The sequence below is a fragment of the Pholcus phalangioides genome, unplaced genomic scaffold (assembly GCF_987345545.1).
Source record: "Pholcus phalangioides strain wild (caught in Gottingen) unplaced genomic scaffold, Ppha-v1.0 ptg000172l_1, whole genome shotgun sequence".
Classification (NCBI taxonomy): domain Eukaryota; kingdom Metazoa; phylum Arthropoda; class Arachnida; order Araneae; family Pholcidae; genus Pholcus; species Pholcus phalangioides.
In genome coordinates, this window is record NW_028301637.1 from 8892710 (window position 1) to 8911088 (window position 18379).

The 18379-nt window shown below is 35.3% G+C and overlaps 1 protein-coding gene across 2 annotated transcripts in view; it reads right to left on the reverse strand.

The window, feature by feature from the left end:
• Positions 1–11127: 11127 nt before the first annotated feature.
• The window catches only part of LOC149063728 (organic cation transporter 1-like), a 59864-nt gene continuing 52612 nt past the window's right edge, over positions 11128–18379 (reverse strand). The window contains exons 9-11 of one of the 2 annotated variants that reach the window (XM_089255684.1): positions 17901–18082; positions 13918–14093; positions 11128–11808 (exon numbers count right to left, since the gene is read on the reverse strand). In XM_089255684.1, coding sequence (XP_089111810.1) covers positions 11757–11808; positions 13918–14093; positions 17901–18082 — 410 coding nt within the window. In that variant the 3' untranslated portion in view covers positions 11128–11756. The remainder of the gene's footprint in view (positions 11809–13917; positions 14094–17900; positions 18083–18379) is intronic. The other variant, XM_089255685.1, reaches the window with a different exon arrangement.

The window sequence follows — 18379 nt, forward strand, 5'->3', positions numbered from 1 at the left end:
TAATTTTCCTCGAGCAGCCACGAAGCCCCTGGAGAGTGTACAAGGTGTCCCAGGGGCTTTGTGAAGCACCGGTTGAGAACCGCTGAGTTAGGGAAATTGCTGGCAAAGTTTGACAGTTACCTTCATCATTCAAAATAATCTTTATTCATGGCAATTCCTTTCCGAGATGTACGAGTCGTAGAAGCTGTGGGCCAAATTACTAGTTGACGTAGGCAATACTTTCTCAGCTAATTAAAACCAATGCTGCCTACTCAGGAAAACAGGGCTTTTGTACACCAAAACTTTGGGAGGAACCAATTCTATGAAATTTTTCCCCCTCGTGACAAAAATTCTACTTTTCTTTGTCCTGCTAAAGGAATCGGAGGCATATCTACAGCTGGAGGTGGGATAAGGAAGCTACAGAGAGCAGCACATTCGAATAATAGATCTGGGGGGGGGGGGGGAATCATAAATTTTTGCTAAGGGTATTACAGAAAGCTGAACGTATTGATGTATGCCAACATAATGAGAAATTAGTAAGAATCAGACTTAATGCTACTAACCTCAAAGCAGAATATGCTGAAAACTATGGCATACATTATGGAACAATCTCGGGAAGAGTTTTAAGAAAATAACTCTTCTGTGTAGATGTATTATGAGAATTTTTCCGTCTGGCGAATGTTCAGTGTCTGCAGAACATTTTCAGTCAGGCGAGGGGTTGTTGCAGAACGATGCAAAACATTCTGCTTTAGGGCCCAATTGTTGGCGCAAGTGTCATGAGAGCATATGACCGTTAGGGTACAACGGAGCTACTTCTACTAAACCACACATGCTCCTTATCCATATTCCTCTGCAGAACTTGTAACGCATTAGTTCTCCAAGGAGAAACTGAATGTGCATGTTACAAACCTAACATGAAGTTTGTTTCTGTTATGCTTGTTATATTGCTGCCATCTATTGTTTTAATTATGAGTGAAGTATAATGATTGAAGATTTGTACTATTGTGTGCCTGTCGCTGTTTCTGTAGCGAGACTTTTTAATAAGGAGATTGGCTCGAAGTTGAAAACCAACTTCGGCCGACCACCACTGTGACAAAGGTGGGGTTTGAACCTGGGTTATGATCCCCAAAGTAGAATATGCTGAAATCAATGATGCACGTTGTGGAATAATAAGTGCTACCGCAGAGCAACACTATTATGGTGATTTTTATTGCTGAACATTTCTAGTCAGTCAAGGGCCCATTGCAGAACAATGCCAAACATTCTGCTTTGGACCTCGTGATGCGAGTCTCACTATGACCATTCATCCATCACAGCGACAGTACAATGGAGCTGCGGGTAAATAGTATCTAAGTAAGGTGTGGGGGGGGGGGCACATTACTTACTCACCAAGAATGGGCTAAGTAAGGCTGTTGGTAAATGGTTTTTGGCCGAGGACTCTTGCAAATGATGACTGTTTGAAGGCTGCTTAGAACATCAGTTTACTAATCAAAAACAAAATTTTAGGTGCCAATACATATTTTCTAGTCGTCCACGGGACCTGAGATTTGTCAAGCCCTGAAGAAAGACAGGTCCTATTATTTAACAGTATTCACCTTCCACACATTGCTCTTAGGAATTTCCAACGAATCTGTACGTGCAGGAATGTGTTGTGCCTAGGGTTAGCAAATATCCTCTCTTTTTGATGTCATTTCAAGCAACCTCCTATGTTTTAGAAAATTAACTTTTTTGTCCTCCTTTTCAGGTTTCCAGAATATTTTTTCCACTCTAAAACACAGTTCGTTCATATCGCTTTTTTCCCCCACCCATATTTACCTTCTTTGACCAATCGCCATAGAAATTTCTAGTATGCAAGAACCAAATAGGTCGCCCAAGAGCAGGGCAGATACTATTTTAACCATGGCTCAGCTTGCTCTAGGCTATATACAAATACAACGCCACAACAGGCAAAATGCCCAACGAGGTGACTGAGATCATATAGTTTAAAAAGACTGCTCTAGAAGAACAAAACCAAAACATTTCACTCTAAAATGGAAGTTGCAGATTTTTTTTTTTCACTCTTAAACATCTCTTCACATTGACATGTTCTTTTCCCACCAAATTTTCACACACTTTGACCGATCGCCGTCAAAATTCCAAAAATACAGAACTCAAGTTGCCTCCAAGCAGGACGGATACCGTCCTGCTTGGAGGATACTGTCCTAAGTCCAGCCAACGGATACTGTCCTAACCATGGCCCAGCTTGCTCTAGGATATTATAAAAAAAAAAGACAGTCTGAAAAACAGTTCTGGAAGAAAATTGCAACATTCATTTGGAAAATACCATTTTTTGCTAACCAATAGCAAATGCCTCTTCCATTCAGGAATTAAGAAAATAGAATGCAAACACTGAGTGGCAATTCCTGCGGCACAAATCGCCTGTCAAAAAAACCACTCCCGAAAGAAAAAGGAATTTTCGGAGGGTATAGCTTAACGCTATGAAAAAAAACCAATAAATAAAACAAAAGATAAAACTCTCTGCCAAAGAAAACCGCGATCGTTATATATATATATATATATATATATTTGTTCTTTTTTAGTTCCAACTCATGTTGTGCTTTTAAAATGTTCAGATGTGTTTCAATTCCAAGAGTATCGTATAGCTATTTGAAATGACACATTGTCTGTCTCCCTTTCTTCACCCTCTGGTCTGAAATTCTTAAGTACTATAGGATGCCATCTGTTTTAAAAGTGGAAAAAGGGATGCTACCAAGAATGCGAGTGCAGGTATTGTCAGTTTTTGAATCTGGTTACCCTGGTGTTGCCTGAGTATACAGGCCTGTTATTGGAGTTGATCTTGTTTTATACTGGTGCTGGTCTTCCATATCTTGAGGTGAAAACAGATTTTCATGCTATGTAAGTAAGGTAGCCTAATGATTGCCGATTAATGCAGCTGATAAACGATGGGTGAGCGAGGCCACGGGTAAATAATAGCTAGAGCAAAAGACCAAAAAGTATGATCAGGGAAAGGGTCTTGAGTAAAATGATCGACAGAGCAAGGGAACCTCTGGCATAAGTTATCACAAGAACTAGTTATTAAGGGAGGCTAAAACATAATATAGGCAATCACTGGAAAACCTAACGTACTTGACTAGGGTTACCAGACCTCATTTCAAGCGTGCTGCATTTTAGAAAATTCACTCTTGTGTCCTCCTTTTCAGGGGTTCCCGTAATTTTTTTCTCCACTTTAAAACATGTATCACTTCATCGACATGAGTTTGTGTGTATTGTTTGTCCACACGTTTACACCAATTGCCCTGAAAATTCCCAGAATACAAGAACTCAAGTTGTAAGCGGGGCAGAGATATTCTAATACGGCCCAGCTTGCCCTAGGATATTACAAAGCTGCTCGACAGTTTAACTCTTAATGCAGCTTTGGGATGATATGAAAAAACTAATGCAGACCTACTGAAAGGTTGGGAGAGGATGTTCCCTCTTCCATTCAGAAACAAAGAAAACAGGAGATGCAAGCGAAAATCAATGCCGATTCCTAGTGGCACCATCTGTTGTGGAAATTAGGAAAAGTGGCGTTAAAAAAAGATTACATCTGCAGGCATCTTCCTTTCTAAATTTTCGGATCTGGTAACCATATCTTAGCAATCAAAATTTCACCATCACTGGGATTTTCCCCACCCATCAGGTCCAATTTCTTTTTGTTAACACTACCACGAACATTTTTTTTTATAAATGAATCTTTTAAAATAATAATCAGATTTACCCAGAATGACCGCAATTTCCTGGTATGCTGGCAAACATGGAAAAGTGAGTTTTAAACCGAAATTAATTTTTTTTTGTAAATGCAAGAAGTCAGGTGGAAAAATAAATTCGGGAATATCAGAAACACGTCAGCGTTTCAAAATATCCAGAACTACAAACTTCTGAGAGACTACCCTATTTCAATTTCTTGTTCCACTTCATGTACAAGAAAAACAGGAATCGTTAAAGCAAACAAATTCATACAAGTGTTGAGTACAAAATTTATTGAATAAAAAGAGTAAACGCTTGATTCAATTGCACAAGCCTGAAAATCACAAAAAAACAACTAAATTAGAAATAAAAAGTAACAAAAAAAATCAAAGTTTGTATAATCTGATAAAAACTAGCACCGCAATTGAAAACGAAAATAAAAAAAATTACCACGTTCGTTGATTCAGATTGTTTCCAAGATACATAGACATGTTTTGTCGATTCATATTAAACAAATATTAATGGCCGAACCATTATCACAATGTAGAAAGATCGATAAGAGAGATTCACAAATACATCGACATGAATTGCATAAAGGAAAATGGATTCAACTTAAACGTTCCAATAGTACTACATGGTCCTCAATTACACTCATTTTCTGAGGATATTGAGGAAAAGCGATATTTTGTGCTAAAGCCCATAGTAGAGGAGAGAAAATACACCCCCCCCCCCCCGATTATCTGTTTTTTTATGTTGCAAGAAGGACAAAGGTTCAAAAAGTTTTACAACTTATTTAATTACGGAGGAATGAATACAGATAAAAGAACCTGTTCATTTGGCGTTACCTATGAAGTAGCTACTCTGTGCAATTTATGGATTTTTGCCATTGTTCATACAAAAATGTAAATGTGGATTGAAAGTTTTTTTTTTGTCACACCATCCAAAGCCTTCGTTGCTGAACTTCTTTGGAACCTGAGAATTGTTGCCCTTAAGAAAATTCTTTATCTGAGGAAAAACGAGAAAGTCATGTGGGGCAAGATCAGGGGAATAAGCTGGTTGTAAAAGTACTGGAATGTCATGTTTTAACAGGTAATATGACACCAGGTGAGGGACCTGCAAGTCTTTAAACATCATGATTCAGAGATGCAACTAACCAGGTCTTTTGAAGGCCAGGTCGTGGGTACTCCATCACAATACGCTGGCTTATAGGTCCCTAGGGGTCAGATTGCCTGTTGAAACATTGCATTCCGATATGTGTTTACAACTAGCTTATTCCGCTCATCTCACCCCATTTGACTTTTTCCTTGGATAAAGAATGTGCTTAAGAGGCAACAATTATCAGGTTCCAAAAAAGTGCAGTAACGAAGGCACTGGAGAGCATGACAAAACAAAGTTTGCGATCTGCATTTATATCTTTGTTTGAACAATGGCAAAAAGTATAACTACACAAGGTAGCTACTTAGAACCTGTTTATATATATATATATTTGGTGTTTCCTTCTATCTGTATTCATTCTTCCATACAATACAATTGTCTTAGAACAAACATAGCAGTATAAAGATGTCCTTTACAACATATCGGGATCATGTTTCAGATATATTTTCTTTCTAATAACTATCTCAATAGGGAGTTAGCTATGTTTCTATATGTTTGGCATGCTCTCCGCAAGGCTGTTCAGGACAAGTGAAGCTTTCTCACCATTCTCGCAAGGGACTTTGCAGATGCTATATATTTTGAGGTGGTTTTTTTCCTACGTGTTACATGCCTATACCAAAGCAAAGATGCAAAGTTACAGCTGAGCTAAGCTTATGCCAGAATCGGAAAACAATGGTTTGCGAAAATCTGAGTAAGTGAGCAGTTGACAAGGAGAGTTTGCAAAAATTCCAAACAGGAACAAAAGTAAAATTTTTGTTAATCATAATTTTAGGAGGGGGGGGGGAAACACCACTGTCCAGAAAAATCCCTGAATATTTTTCAGCTATGGTAGATCAGGTAATGTCTGCGTATCTTTACCAGGATTCTTCTGTGATTAACTTTTCTCCCCTTGGAGTAATGAATCAATTTTTTTTAAATAATCAGTGATGCTCTTCCACACAGGATGAAGTGACTGGTATATTAAAAAGTATGCCATAGATCTCAATTTTTCCTTAACATGCCTGTGATGCTCTAGAAAATGCCACTCCAGAACCTGCTAACTGCCTTGCAAGAATAGTAGAAATGTTTTACATAAATACTCCTGAACAGTCCAACGGAGAGCATGCCAAATCAACAAACATGCAGTGAAGTTCAAACTAACTCCCCTTCAAGACCAAGAGATGTGTCACCATTTACAAGAAAAGTTACATTGAACATCCTCTGCTGGAGATTATGTACATATTTCCTTGAAACAAAGTCTACCATGGAATGCAATACAAAATCTTACTGTTCCTTGACAATCGTCTCATAAGTTCAGTTGATATTTTATGTGATACAGCACCATAAAAACAATGAAAAAAATGTTAATTTGATGTTAATTATCAAGCATGCAAAAGCTGATTAAATTTCAGAAGTGAGTACAAATTTTCAAAGTTAGATCGAAGAAGGCTGCCCGAAATAGAAACGAATGTTTTAGAGAGTTTTGTTTTTAAAGTTTATAAATATGAACTACAGTAGAACCTCAATCAACTGAGGCACGTGGCACAAGCCTTTTTTGTAACACATTAACTGTAGGGGATTTTTGACCCACCAGTAAAAGAGAAAAAAATTTGCACTTGTGGGCTACGACCTATTGTTTTTCTGTCAATGATTGTGATTCCTGTCACACTGTTGGATTCCCTTTCTTTAAAGGGGCCCACTAGTTTGAATTTCTTATAAAATGGGCATGTGCAAGACAAAAGGCTGAATGGACTCACCATTTTTTTTCTCCTGTATAGTGTGGTGACAAATTCAAGATGGCTCATATGGGATTATAACTAATTTTTTTTTTATTAGAGACAAAGACTAGTCCCTTACTACCACTTGTCCCTAGCTACCACTAACTGAGACATCTATTATTGAAATTGACAGGAAATGGACCATTGTCATCATTTATAGAGGCATCCAACATCCAACCCCTATCTACCTCTGAAAGCGACAGTTCATTCAGCCAGTGGACAATTGTCTTAGCTTACCGAGAGATTTATCTATTAATGAATGTGACAAGAAATAGGCCATTGCCTTCATTTATATGAAGATATCTATCAATCACTGAATGTGATAGCCAACAGACCATTGTGCCAGTTTAAAGACACATCTATTTTCTGCTGAATGCAACAGAATCCATTCAACCAACGGGCTGTTAATCAGTCAGGCCACATTCCTTCCCCCACCCCACCAGTTAATTGAGGTTCCATTGTATTCCTGAAACAGATAGAATCTTTATTCCAGAGAATCAGAAATTTGATCTAAATATTTCTGAAATCGAATAGGTATGACAAATATGGAGATGCAATATCAAAAAACCACAAAGAAAATGATTTCTTCATATGAATTTCCCAAGAGAAGCTACAATATTCTAACCTATCAATTCATTAAATTTAGAGCATAGATTCATTAGCCATTTTCTAATATTTTTTTTTTTTTTTCTGTCTGTCTTTGTTACATTCGTATAAAAGTTATGAAACAAATTTCTCTTAATCCAAAGTTGATCAAAATCACAGAAACAGTCATTCGAAATGATTTTGATTATATTTTTGATTCGATTTCCCAAGGATAATTGATTTGGATATTTCTCTGAGAAACTAATTCATTTCATCAAAAATTTTTTCATTTAATCAAAATCCTACCATTAACAACACTGTTTCAGTAGTTACTCGTTTTATAATTACCAATTTCTCATCTCAATTTTTTTTCTTAGATTTTAGCCTACATAAACTTATATATTTTCACAGGACAACATAAAAACCGACAAGGATATGTCTTTCAAACCGGGATATCTGATCAAAAAAAGGTTGTTTTTCCCCCCAATTTTTGATTGGAACAGAAAGGTATAGTTAATATCACAGAATTATATCTCAAAATAATGTTTACCCCAATCGGCATCCATGCTCTAGTGCGGTGATTACCAACGTGGTATTACACAAGGGGATAATTTCATTTTTAAGGGGGGCAATTTGAGAATGAGTTTTCAATTGAGACTTGGAATTTTTCAGAACTCCCATAATTTTTTAATATCAATTGGAATTCATACTTTTTAAACTATTTCTTGATGACTTTTATTTTTCCTCTTCCAGTGTTTTCTTCGGAAGGGGGTCTGACCAAGTTTTCTAATATTTTGCACTTCACAGACAATTTCTGCCAAATGAAATGAAAGCCACAGACCCATTTAAAAAATATTCTGTATATAGCAATGTGAAAGCACAATTTGTTTTCTCTCATCCAAGCGCACACAGTCCTCCCTGAAATATCTTCAGGGAAATTCATTGCCAACAATTCATCGCATGGAAAACTCACACACAACAATTTACCGAAAAGAAAATTCATCGACATGACAATTCACAGATAAAAAAATTCACTGACAAACAATTCAGACTCAGGGAGTTGGTGAGCAAATGAGTCATTATATGGCCACTCAATCATTTACTCCTTAAATCACTTGCTCACTCATACGGTTACTCACTCACTGGAGATGAACTGTTGTCCGTGAATTTTCCTAATGGTGATATTTCTGTCTGTGAATTTTCTATACATTGAAGACCTCTGGTAAAACACTGCTTTTAACTAAGTAAATGACCTTTTTGGTTCCCTCAATGTGAATCAGAGTTCACTTTAAAAATAAAAAGAATTGCAAGTGATGGGGAAGGGGGGGGGGATGAGACGGGACTTATTGGGGTGGGCAGAAGCACCCGGTTTACAAAATTTGTTTGCAAAAAAAAAAATTGTTGAAATATGAAGTTTCACAGAGGAGGAGCTCTGGTGAAGGAACAATGATTTCGGAGATGCTTTAGTAGGCATGGACTAAAAAAAAGACTGGGAACCACTACTCTAGTAGTAAAAATCAAGGCTCATGAACACAACAAAGTAATAAAGTTTGTAGGTACCTGCTACAAGTCTACATTATTTGCCAAGGATTTCCAACAAAGGCAGAATTCTAGGGAATTGAAGAGATGGTAATCTGTTGGTGCAAGATCGAAAGGAAACATTGTTACACCCATTTTACTCTACAGACCTTGCACTTACATATTGAATTTTATATTCACTGAACATTTCCCGCAATTTTGCAGGGTATTTCAAGTGAATGTGCTCTTAGAGCTGCGACTTTCAACATGGTGCTCCTCAAAGCACCAAGCACTGCTCATGTCTGATTTTGCACTCGCCAACACTTGACCAGCATTTCATTCAAACACTTTGTAAAAATTATATTCAAGGATTAGAATTATACAGATTTCAGGCATAAATATGTCAAAGTTGCCATAAGGGGTACTCTTCATTTGATGATGGGTATAGGCAGTGCTCATGACTCGAGAAAGGTTGAAGACCCTCCGACTTAGAGGCACATTAGCAAAAGATATGGATGTTGACGGGAGATTACTTCGAGCTCTAACTCTGCTGCTGAACTTATTCTGTTGTCGAGATCTCTTCCAGCCCAGCTTCGTTTGAAGTCCAACAGTATGTTATATACCCTTTTGTTTTAGATATTAATATATATAATTTTTTTTTAAAACCCCTAAGCCTATGAGTAAACATTACCTGGTTTTGACAATTATATTACAATAATATTTTCTTAGGGACAACTAAAAAAAATCAGCTGAGATACCCCCGGAGGTAGTAAATTGTAACACAATTGACACGTTTAAAAAGAAATACGATAAACATGTTGGGGTACATCGAGAAGCTATCCATACTTAGAATAAGACAACCATAAGTATTCTTTATGGGCATTGTATAATATTTTATCATGTGTATATATTGTTTACAATTTCTGTTAATTGCATTTTTAATTGGGTTGCTGTATTTTTAAAATATATGGCAACCATATTTTTATGGGCATCTTTTTATCAGCCACCTCGTTGGGCATTTTACCTGTTGTATTTGTATTTGTATATTGTAACAGGTCTTTTAAACTGAGACAGTTGGCCACCCCTATTTGTGTGTACGTAAAAAAAGATTAAATTGAGGTATACAACAACATATAATGATCAGTTTATCAGATACATCCAACTTATTACAGACAAACCTTGTTAAGACAAACTCACTTAACCAGTCTTATCTAGCCAATTAATTTTCCTCTATGCTACTATGACAGCATTGCATATCGTGGCCAGACAACTGGTTAATACAAATTTAATATTTTTCATTCATTAATATTGGAAGAAATGGTAGTATTATCTTTATTTAATACAAACATGCTAATGCTCATGAAAGAAGATTAAATAGAAAACACATATTATATGATGGAAAATCAGATTTTTCCTTTTAGAATTTTTACCTCGCAAACAAACCCAGGAGATCTGGAACTGGGCTGGCCTTCGTGGATTTGTTTGTGCGGCAAAAATTCAGGAAGAAAAAAAATCAGGTTTTTATCATATGAAGCGAGATTGGCATTTAGTCTTGAACAGGTATCTGCATTTAAGCTTACATTGCAAGATTCGAGATTTCTTCTTTACTTATCTTATTACAAAGTGCTGTGATTGCGATACAAGTATATCTGTTACGGTAAATGTGATAAATCAGTAATTATGCATACTTACAAATTGTGTCGATAAGTTTAATATATTTATCACTTTTACTGGCGAATATGCATAATACCAAAGAGTATCTCTCATTGGTCAATTTTATAAATACTGAAAAAGTTACAATTTTTGCTGGAGATTATGCATAATATCTAAGCATAGTTAGTAAATTTAATAATACTGAAAACATTACTTTTACCTGAAATTATGCATAATAACCAAGTTTTGTTGGTAAATTTGATAGGTATTTGAAATTTATCGCCTTTACCTGTGGTTATGCAAAATACCCTATTGCAATTGGTGAATTCAATATATATATAAGAAACTCCAAAGGAGCTTAGTGATATGTGTGATGCATATGGTCCGTTCCCGATATAATAACAAATTTTATGACTGTACCATAACAAATTTTGTGATTGTACAACGATAAAATAAGATTTTATGATCATACCATGATATAATGATACAATACATGAATGTATTATCGGCTATAGTGTATCATATAGTACGATTTATCATGTTTACTAACACTACACTTGAGTATTACGCATAATTGCCAGTAAAAGTGATAATTTTTTTTAGTATGTGGCATCGCCGCTGACACGTGTGGGAAGAGAAAGCCATTTTCCCCAGAGCGGTGATTGATGTATGCACTTGAAGTACCATCGTGTGATGTGATTCGAGTCGTCACTCAGTTTGTTTCCCGTCAGGGTTCAAGCTGGATAAAAAATTCCTTTCGCAAAAAAGCGAAAATGGGGGAAAAAGCTTTAGCAAAATGCTAATGTAGTGATTGATGATTGGATGTCTACTCATTTCGTACCTCCTGTACGCATTTTTGTGAAAGTGGCTACTACTTCTTTCGCATTCTACGATTGTGTTTCGAATTTAGCAAAAAATGCGACCGTAGCTTAAACTCTGTTTCCCGTCCTGTACATGATATGTTGTGTAAATAATGCCTGCCCCTTCGTGTAAGATAAAATGGATGTCTGTCTTGAATTGAAACTACGTGCAACTGTCCAACGCATGTACTTATTAAATTCACCACTGATGCTTGGGTAACATGCATAATTGCCAGTTACCAAAATGCTCAGAGATTATGCATAATAACCAGATTTATCACATTTAACAAATCCACTTTACTGTAGACATATCAAACATTTATGACAAACTGTTCTGTAGTGTAAGATGAAACTTGGGTGGTGCAAAATATTCTTAGTGTTTCTTTCAATTTGTCTTAACGAGGGTTGACTGTAATAAACTCACAAATATGTGTACTGCCTATAATACGATAAATTTCAGATTCTTCAAGACAAAAGAAAAAAGCAAATCTTTCAAACATAGTGCTGATTCAACAGCCATTTTTCAGTGGATTTTTAACTCCTCTTCTTCTTTGCACTCTTCTTCCAAGGAATCACTGGAAGATAATAAAAAATTAATATTTTATACGTCTCAAAGACAACACAACACACAGCCTTGCTTATTCTTTTTCTATCAATATCACCACTTATTAGTTTGAAATCTAGCTACTTGATAATTGAGAGAGTGGTGTCAGAAGCCAATTTATAAAGTTAAAATGTCAGATGGCTGGATTCTTGAATTATGTAAGTGCAGTGAAAGTGAAACCTCGCTACAATGATACTCGATACAATAATAAACCCTTCAACAACAATATCTTTTTCAAATCCTTTTTGGAATCGCCTATAGTATAATGCTGAACTCCTCTCGATACAACGATATCCTTTACTATGATAAATCCCTCTATAACAATATTTTTTTAGATTTTGAAACTGTTACAATAATTTTTTTATATTTCGCTCATAATATTCAATAAGTTTATCATATTCAATAGTTAAGCTCATAATATTTATATAGTTTTAACCCCTTTAATTGGCAAGCATAGACATATCCGGAGGAGAAAATTTCTGAGGGTATAGTTCTTTTTACATTAAGCAAATGAGGTACCCTGAATGCTATAACATGACAAGAAATAATATTGTCAATATTTAAAAAAATATGGAATGTTGCACTTCAAGGTGCAAAAATGTCATTTATTGTTTGCAAATTTATTTTTCTATGATTGTTGAAGAATGCAAAGCAATATGTCTCCGCCACACATGGGTATTTACCTCCAAAATGCAAGGTTCAGAAATCATTCTTGCTTGGATGGTCAAGAAATCGAAGAGATGTATACCTTTGAGTCATTCTACTGGTAATTATACAAACATCATGTACAGCTCGCAAGTAAAACATGAATGTTCAGGAGTTGGTTAGACACATCAGTGCCCAAACAAAATGTGTTTACTTGAAAAATATACGAAAACCATTTTTAGCTTTACAGCAACATTGCCAAAAAGGATTAAACCCATCACATATTTTAGTTTATTTCACAAGATGCAAAAAAAAACTCATACACCCAATGCAGAAGCACAAGTAGGAAAGAACAATCTGTATATATAAAAGTGGTTTTCTGTCTGTGTGTGCGTATGTTCTCTATATAAATCTACAATTTTAAGTCGATCGCTGCTAAATTTTGCAAATATACTAAACGAGACCCAATTTTAATGATAGGCTACTTTTAAAGTTTATCAGACTTGAGCAAATGTCCAAAATGAGCAAAAAACTGTAGGGCAACAATGGTTTCTGTGCCTCAACAATCACTATTGGAATGTTTATTTTAGTTACCGTGGTTCCCTAGCAATGTATTTCAGATGTGTACATGCCTTTACAATGGTTTGTCACTTTTTTAATCCTCCCAGTAATGAGGCTTTTTGAATGGATGTCAGAATAATCATCAGCATCACTTTGAGGGTCAGGCAAAGGATGATCCTCATAGAAATCAGTGTTAAAACTGCCGATTTTACTGTAGAAATACAGAAATTTAATGGAGTTTCCGCCACATCAATAATTTTAAAAACTGAATTGAATTCTCAATTTTTGAAATATTGAGTTCGTTTAGAGATAAGAAGTCCAGAATATTAAATATGAAGTAATTAAACCGGACCTACTTTTCAGTTGGATATTCATGCAATAACATTGATTTCATCTTTTTATTTGTATCTTCTCAAGCATGAAAATTAATGTCTCTGTATTGTCTTTTAAATATTCAACTGCATAAATTCACATATAGTTTAGGTTCTTTTAAAATTAATTATGGGCCCGTAAAATACATCAAAGAAATTCCACAGCTTTAATTAAGCATTTTTTGAAGCAGAAAAAATCAGATGGATATCTTGAAGTTCAAGGGGTGGGGGAAATCGAAATACCTAGAGTCCCTTAAAAAGGGGGAACTATTAATTTCTATCTCTCTTTAATCTAGATTTGTTTCTTTCATAAGTTGCGCAGGAAGTCGCCATATTGGTTAACTTGGACACAATTTGTATGTCCCTCAAAGAAAGACATATCACGTGATCCAAAAAGCCTTATTGAAGAAAACCCAACAGTGCTGAGTATTATAGCTAGTAATAAAAAATAATCTATTTTTCCATATATTCTATCATCATTAAATAAAATAACCCCTTTATACCTTTTGTTTAAGCAAGGGAAATCAAGAACTTGCTGGTCCGCGCCAAAATTTTCAGCCTCCTGTATAGTGTGTGGCAAATGTCGATTCAAAGTTTCTGGCAAGAATAGTGAGAAGAATGCAATAATCAGCATCATACAACCAGAAACGAGTAATGGAAATGTGGGATTTGTGAGCGCCTGTGAAAAATAAACACAGTTACTATAAACATAATTATTTTTCTCAAGTAGAAACTTATTTCATTTCGAATCATACCTAAAAAAAAACTCAACACTTATTTAAATTCCATTTCAAACCACACCAAATTCAAAGAAAAAATTATTGAGATGTTGAAGTTTCACATTATAGCTCAAATGATCATGTTTAATGAGTATTTTGAGTATTTAATCATTAAAAGTCTGTTTGAAACATTACCATAGTTGCCAACTTTTGAGAATGAGAATTAGGGAAGTTTTTGCACAGATCCAACTTCAGTACACGAATAAATATAAAAAGGGTTTTTGACAAACAATGCATGGATTTTTCATTAATGAAAGTAAAATTGTAGATTTTTTTCCCCTTTGCAAAAACATGACATCTTGCAAGGCATTGCCAATAATTACCAAGTCATCAATCATCACAAACCAGTAGGTTGAATTACTTCAATTTCAATTTATTTTATTAAATAACAGTTACATTCGCAAAAATAACACTACCCTAGAGGCAAATGGCTGTCATAACTATTCTCAAATTACGCCAACAAAAAAAGGGAAAAAAATGCCATCGGGCCCAAAATGGGACATACATACTTAATGGGAAATATAGTCAAAGCAGATACAAGTCATCTCACCAATTTTGGATGTCGGAAGGCCAAATTGACACTGACTGTTTGGAAAATTTTGTCTTCCCCCAAAAAAGGCATATTTTTGTGATTTGATGCAATGGCAGCAATTTACATTACGCTTGTGCCGTCATTTCAGGGATTAAAAATGAAAAAAACATTTTTCTTTCTGGATGAATTCTTTGGGAATAATGTCCCCCCCCCCCCCCCAAATTTTTACAATCACGGTCAAAATCCAGGAAGTATAAGAATTTTTCAGGAGTCCAGTAGATGGAGTATTCCAATTCTAGAGACGTGGAAGCTATGCATTCTGCAAAGTTATAAATTTTGACAATCTTAAATATTTTTTTAAAGCTGCTTGATCTTACTGCACCTCTCATTCAACTATCAATCAATTTTGGCTAAGGCAACAAACATCCATAAATCGCAGAGTGGACAAGTAGCATTGAACTCAGTTCCTTGATTTTGACATTCCCTCTCCCCCTTTTATACCATATCTTTGGTTTCATTATAGAAAAACTATAACCACATCTGATTAAAAACAAATAAATATTGCTGAAAAGAAAAGGAAAAATTTCACAAATGGGACATGAAAAGTAGCTGATCTGGATGCTGTGGAAGCATTAAACCAGTAAGATAATGGAACTTTTAAAGCTGTTAATGAAAGCAAGAGTAGAATGCAAGCATAGCTGGTATGAAGTATTTCCTTTAGTATTACTTGTGCCACTGTGTGACCATCATCCTGGACTCAGTGAGAATCAGGTTCAAACCTCATTGACAGCACAGTCGTGGTCAACTCAAGTTGGTTTTCTGCAATTTTCTAACTTCGAGGAGCGAATGCAGAACGCTTTCCAATTTGAAAAGTCTCTCCACAGAGAGCATTCAGACATTCGACATGATACTTACATAACATGAAAATTCAAGCTCACACATTTACCATCTTCACTTCAAAATATGGAAGACAGATGGCAATGCCAGCGTGAACATGAAACAAGCAGAACTCTGACAACATAAATCTGTTAAGGCCATGCAAAAAACAAACATTCCAGCATGTACCAATTCATTAAAAATTCTAAAGAGGAATGTATACGAAATGCATGTCCCATTAAGTAGTAGTATTACTTGAGATAAGAACTATAAACAAGGAAGGTGTTGGTGCCACACTCACTGAACATGATGAAGCCTGGCACAACAGACTTCACTGTGTTAGAAGACTTCTACACCAATTAAAAAGTCACTATCTATGCAGCCAAATACAAATATATACAATAAGAGGATCGAAACAACAGCCAAATACAATCTGTGTTTGATTTTACTAACTCCTAATTTACAAATCAGACATTTTGCAGAACCAATTTTCGAATTCCAAACAATATAATGTTCCTTTGAATGTCTTTCCCATTTATGAACTAGTTTTTAGCATCCCTACAGGTTGGTAAAAACAAGCGCAAACTGTATGATGTAATATAAGAATTGCAATACATGTTTCACTGTTGAAGTTTGAAATTGACAGATACATTATTCTGGTTTTAACCTTTGGTAATGGCACCCAAGTTTTAGGAGGCAGAAATATGATAGCTAATGATTAATTTATTCAACATTTCTGTCAAATATAAAAGGAGTGATAACTCTCTCAACAATAACAACCTTCTTCAATATAAATTACATCAATGTAATCAAATCAAAGTGCCTCAAATTATGTTAATTTTCAGAGATCACAAATTTTCATGGTGACAGCAGAAAATTTTACTTTATCATTTGTAAAGTCCGCTTAGCAGCTTTGTGTATCCTTGGTTCCATTTTGTATATTTGCATTTATATATACAGTAAAAACTGATTAACTGCCACTCATTTAACCGTCAGTTTCTGTTATCTGTCATCGTCTAAAAAAAATAGTGTGTCTCAACAGACATCTTTAAAATTGTTCACAGATTACTTTTACACCCTTCTGTAAGCTGGGTGTGACTAATCGTCAGTGGCGGAGGAGTTTACCTTGATCTAGCATGCCACAAACCCATCACTAACCAGTCGCTATTGTGTTACACACTGGTCTCAGTTGTGGCAGAGTAGCCTGTGTGTTCGAATAAATGTTTCGTTTTGGTTGGAATGTGACAAAATTGATGGAGGCTTTGGAATTTCGATCAGTGGTGAAATTGTTTCTAGTATGAATACCATTGAAGAAGAAATTTATGAGGATTAGTTCTTAACCAAAAACCTACAACTAGCCACTCAGAAACAGAAACAATGTTATCAAAGTGCATCGACTAGTTCGAAATGCAAGAGGAGGCAAATGCAACATAGATCCTACTTCTATGTTATAAGATACGGAACATCACCACGCAGAAAGCTGAAGCCTCAAGTACACAGAAAGATGACAGATTATTTTAAAGTACTGTAATGTAGATTTATAGTATTGCAATACATTTCTGTACATTACTACTCTTATACTGAAGTTTATATTCATCGTTTTGTAAAATTAAATACAATATGTATGTATTATTCACTTTTAAAGGATTTTATTGTTTTCATCCCAAGCCTGCAGTGAAATCACGTTACTGTACATATGTGATAAGAGATTTCTGTTATCCTGATCTGTTATCCATCACAGCCATGGTTCGGACGGTGATGGTTAATCAAAGTTTTACTGTATTTGTAACATGATGAAGAATATTAAAAACAGTTAAAGGCATTTCCTCATGAGTGCCCAGCGTCATGGTATTGAACTGAAAGGCAGAACTGAAGTGTGTGAGTGTGACAGAAAGATCTTCCCTATATATAGGCAGCTCAATGACGATGTATCTATGACATCACGGCAGAACAATATTGCTAGCATCCAATTCACATCGTAACACCAGGAAGTGACAAAACAAGTTAGGCCCTTCATTACTACGAATATTTTCCTTCAAATATTGTTTTTAATTACATTTTTCTAGTATAATCACTATTACACTGCACAAACTAATTATATCCCAATTATTCTGGCCCTGTGGTCTTTTTATAGGCATCAATTAATCTATCTTGAATTTAAATATGGTAGTGGCAAAGACCTTACATGCATATTGCCCTCCATTTAATTTGTAAAATGAGCGATGGGCCATAATTATTTTACAAAGAATGATATATTTATTCTCACACACGCACAAAAGCAAAAAAAAATTACACTCACCAAGTATACGATTGATGGACTCAGATACAAACCCAACGTTCCCATCATTCTAAGAAAGGCAAGGCCACGTCCTCTTAGAACTGTTGGGTAAAGTTCGGAGGAATACTGAATAATAATGCTATACACTGCAGCTAATGTGACTCGCTGTATTAGGGCTAGCGTCAAAAATGTTGTTGGAGAATCTGTAGCCATGTAATTCAAAAGGAGAAAGAGGGTGGTTATATATAAAATACTTGATTAACAGACTGATTAACATGTATGCACACTAACATTTGGCAAAAAAATGATCAATGCTCAATTTTATATTCAATTCATATCATGGAACAAGGATGACTGTATTAGAACACAAATTCTTTGCATTTTTATAAATTTGTAATTACGCCCTAATTGTTATTTTACTCCTCTTGTTCAATTGAACAGATGCATTATAGTTTTTAAACTTGTATGTATAATCTTAACCTTCAAAAAATTTTAGACCA